Source organism: Neltuma alba, unplaced genomic scaffold, assembly GCF_004799145.2.
Source record: "Neltuma alba isolate B1F8T4 unplaced genomic scaffold, ASM479914v2 tig00010213_pilon, whole genome shotgun sequence".
NCBI classification, from domain to species: Eukaryota; Viridiplantae; Streptophyta; class Magnoliopsida; order Fabales; family Fabaceae; genus Neltuma; species Neltuma alba.
Window position 1 is genome coordinate 76,430 of NW_021635148.1, and position 3,354 is coordinate 79,783.

Genomic DNA, 3,354 nt, shown 5'->3' on the forward strand with positions numbered 1-3,354 from the left:
TAAAGAAAATCTTTCAAGCTAACTATGCAAATATCAAAAGAGTAAGAGTTAGTAATTCCTTATTAGTTTCATAATTCTTATTTTCATGATCCAGCCTCCACAGTGCCCTCTCTGGTTCTGCATTGAAGATGGAGATGAACAATGATAATGGCATCCTTCTCTTCTTTGATCATTCTAGCTCTCACCTTTAAAGGTTGAAGAAGAGGGGTCAACCCTCTTTCTTCTTAAATCTAGTCGCATCTTTTGGTTCTGTCAACGGTGTTCTATCTCTCTTGCCCATAATGATGAAGACAATTTTGAAGGGTAGAACCAGATTGGGGAAGATTGGGGGTAGAGAGAAAGGGATCCGATGGAAGAGATGATGAGTGTAATTAAGGTTTAAGAGATGAGTTTGGGAGGATGGAACAAATGAAGATGAAGATAACTAGGGAGATTGATAAATGGATATGGGAAGAGGATATGAGAAGTAGAAAGGCATTTCTGTCTTTCAACCAATATTTCATAATTCCTATTTGAAAGCGGGTCCTTGACAGAAATTATATAAATCTAAGAACTCAAATCATAATTTTATATCTTTAAGGGGTTTGTTTGCCATTTGCCCATTATTTTATCATTCACCGTGCGACTATATAGTAAGGAATAAAAACACTCGCCGTTGGGACCCCCGACCTTGGGTTTATTTCCACGGAGCCGGAGGGAAAGAGGCGCCGCTGCGAAAGCTTGGAAGAACACAGCAATGGGTTTGTTTTGTTTGCCATCTATACCTTTCCAGTTGGATCAAATCTTTGTATCTGTTTCTAATTTCTCTGGACTGAACTGTCTTTTTTTTTTTTTTTGCTGTGATCTTGAATTGCATTTCACCATCAGCGAGAATCAAGGTTCATGAACTGAGGGAGAAGACGAAGGCTGAGCTGCTCAACCAGCTCAAGGATCTGAAGGCTGAGCTTGCTTTGCTCAGAGTTGCTAAGGTCACTGGCGGTGCACCGAACAAACTTTCCAAGATGTAATTATCCCGATCTTGGTGGGTTTATTCTGGAATATATTTTCAATCCGATTCCTGAAAAATATACTTCCTTGCACTTTTAGCCTTGGATTTATTTCTCCATAAAAGAAAACGAATCATTTTGTTCGTTTGGTTTAGTAACTAAACAGTTTGGTCAAATGGAAAGGTTAATTTGCTCTAAGTTTCAAATTTTGAGAGCCTCAAATTGAATGTACTTCCTTTTCCTCCCCTTTTGATTGTCTATAGTGTGTTTGTGTTTATATTTGTTTTATCATGGGGTGCAGTAAGGTGGTCAGGTTGTCCATAGCTCAGGTGTTGACCGTCATATCTCAGAAGCAGAAGGCTGCATTGAGGGAGGCATACAAGAACAAGAAGTTTTTGCCTCTTGATCTGCGCCCTAAGAAGACTAGGGCTATCCGTAGAAGGCTCACTAAGCACCAGGTAATGCTATATTGTTTAGTAATTTATTGCCTGCTTTTCGTTTTGTGCTCATACTTCACTTCTTGGTTCCCCTGCTTTCTCTCTTATTTTAGTTTAGTTTTGGTTCATCTGTAATTGAAATTTCTTTTCAGCGTTGTATGAGGAGTTAATTTGCAGTATAACGATATCTAATATGCCAAGTGGACTAAGAAATTTAAGTGAAGCTAGAAGAACCTGCGCTTGTGCGTGTTTATGTGTTGTTGGGGGTTTAAGGATGGAGACTTCACTGAGTTGTTTCATGTTTTATATCCATGTATTAACATACGACATCATATTTTTAGCTTTATATTTGTCTAAAATGTAAGTTTTTTGCTCAGTGGTTTACCAAATTATGTGAAGTTAGTTGAACCTGTGTTTATGCATTTATTTGGTTTTGGGGCGTAAATGTATATAGACTTGACTGTTTTTGTTTCTGTTGTCTGCGGTTGAAGGTTCTGCGCTTTGTAACATTATCCACCATAAGTCACCCGTACTTTTTTCATGTATTATTTGTACCTTTATTTTGAAAATAGCTTGAACTGCACTGTGATCTGGGAAAGTACACCATTACATATTTTGCAAATAACAGATTATTATATGAATATATTTTTTAACTGGTAAAAAAACACTGTTGCAAATATATTGGTTGTATTTATTGACAAAAACGAAGCATTGGTCTTTTAAAGACCCAAGGTCGATTCCTGGTTGTGCTTTTCACATTCAACAAGAACTTGCCAATACCATGTCATTGTCCAAATGAAACCTACAATTCTGAAGTTGAGCAGCCATTTCTGTCTGGTTTGCTTGCTTAACTGGGTATTAGAAGATAAAAGAACATCATACTTGGCTTGAACCCATTGGGTTGGTCTAGTTTTAGAAACAGCTATACTCATCAAATATGGTATTTATATTTCATGATTTTTAATTGACTCGATTCAGGGGAACTTAATATATCTTGATTCTGATTTTGATTGGCACTTGGAATGTATTTGGTGACTGGGATAGATATGTGATCGTTCTACCTTTTTGCCATTTAATTATTGTGATCGATCAATTTCATTGGAGCCAAGTAACTTTATGATCTTTAGACTTCATTTGATGATGAGTTTACTGAATCTTCTTATGCCGCTTCTCTATTACTGTTGATGCAGGCATCATTGAAGACCGAAAGACAAAAGAAAAAGGATACATACTTTTCCATGAGGAAATATGCCATCAAGGTGTAGGATATTTGGGCTATCTTCTGTGTGTTTTTTATATTAGTGACAATTTTTTTTTTTAATTGAGTTCATGTTTTGTTATGAGTTTTTGGTGATTGGTGTTCCCTCTATACTCTACTAGGTTTGCTGGAGTGTCATTCTATGAATAGAATGCAGTTCAGTTTTGATGCTTCTGTTTTTGTTTTTCATTCGGCATAACCTTTGATAAAAAAGGAGGGGAATGACGCAAGTTAGTACTTGGTCAAATAATGAAGGTTCTTTGGTATTTTTTAGGGGTTGTTTGGATGCTCCAATAATCACTTTCCAGAAACGTTTTTTCGCAAATCGAGGCAAATTTTTTTACATATTTACTTCGTATACCGTAAAAGCATTTCTGAAACTATGGTTTTGATTTTACCCAAACATCATTTTATATGTATTTCAGAAGGGGAAATGGAGGTTGAGGAGGGAAGGAAATGTGAAAACCTTTCGCATGTTTGGGATAGGGATATGGAGGAATTTGATTTATCTTATTTTTAATCTTTTGGTATTTTGAAGTCACTTGAATCGGATCACTTGGGGATTACAATGATGACGAATGTTATATTCTTTAAAACCACTTGGTCTTTTACCAAAAAATAAATAAAATACTTTAGTCTAGTGCCATATTTTTTATGCTAAGACCAACTTTGA

The 3,354-nt window shown here is 36.1% G+C and overlaps 1 protein-coding gene across 1 annotated transcript; it reads left to right on the forward strand.

Moving 5' to 3' along the window:
- The first annotated feature begins 639 nt into the window (after positions 1 to 639).
- Positions 640 to 2,978, forward strand: LOC114754855 (60S ribosomal protein L35). Its single transcript, XM_028943698.1, has 4 exons — positions 640 to 740; positions 868 to 1,003; positions 1,288 to 1,444; positions 2,614 to 2,978. Exons 1-4 carry the CDS (start codon positions 737 to 739, stop codon positions 2,686 to 2,688), a joined length of 372 nt encoding a protein of 123 aa, XP_028799531.1. The 5' UTR covers positions 640 to 736; the 3' UTR covers positions 2,689 to 2,978.
- The last annotated feature ends 376 nt before the right edge of the window (positions 2,979 to 3,354 follow it).

Coding starts and splice junctions, on each gene's coding strand:
- LOC114754855 (XM_028943698.1), top strand. Junction 1,004..1,287: donor CCGAACAAACTTTCCAAGAT/GTAATTATCCCG, acceptor CATGGGGTGCAG/TAAGGTGGTCAGGTTGTCCA. Junction 1,445..2,613: donor GAAGGCTCACTAAGCACCAG/GTAATGCTATAT, acceptor CTGTTGATGCAG/GCATCATTGAAGACCGAAAG.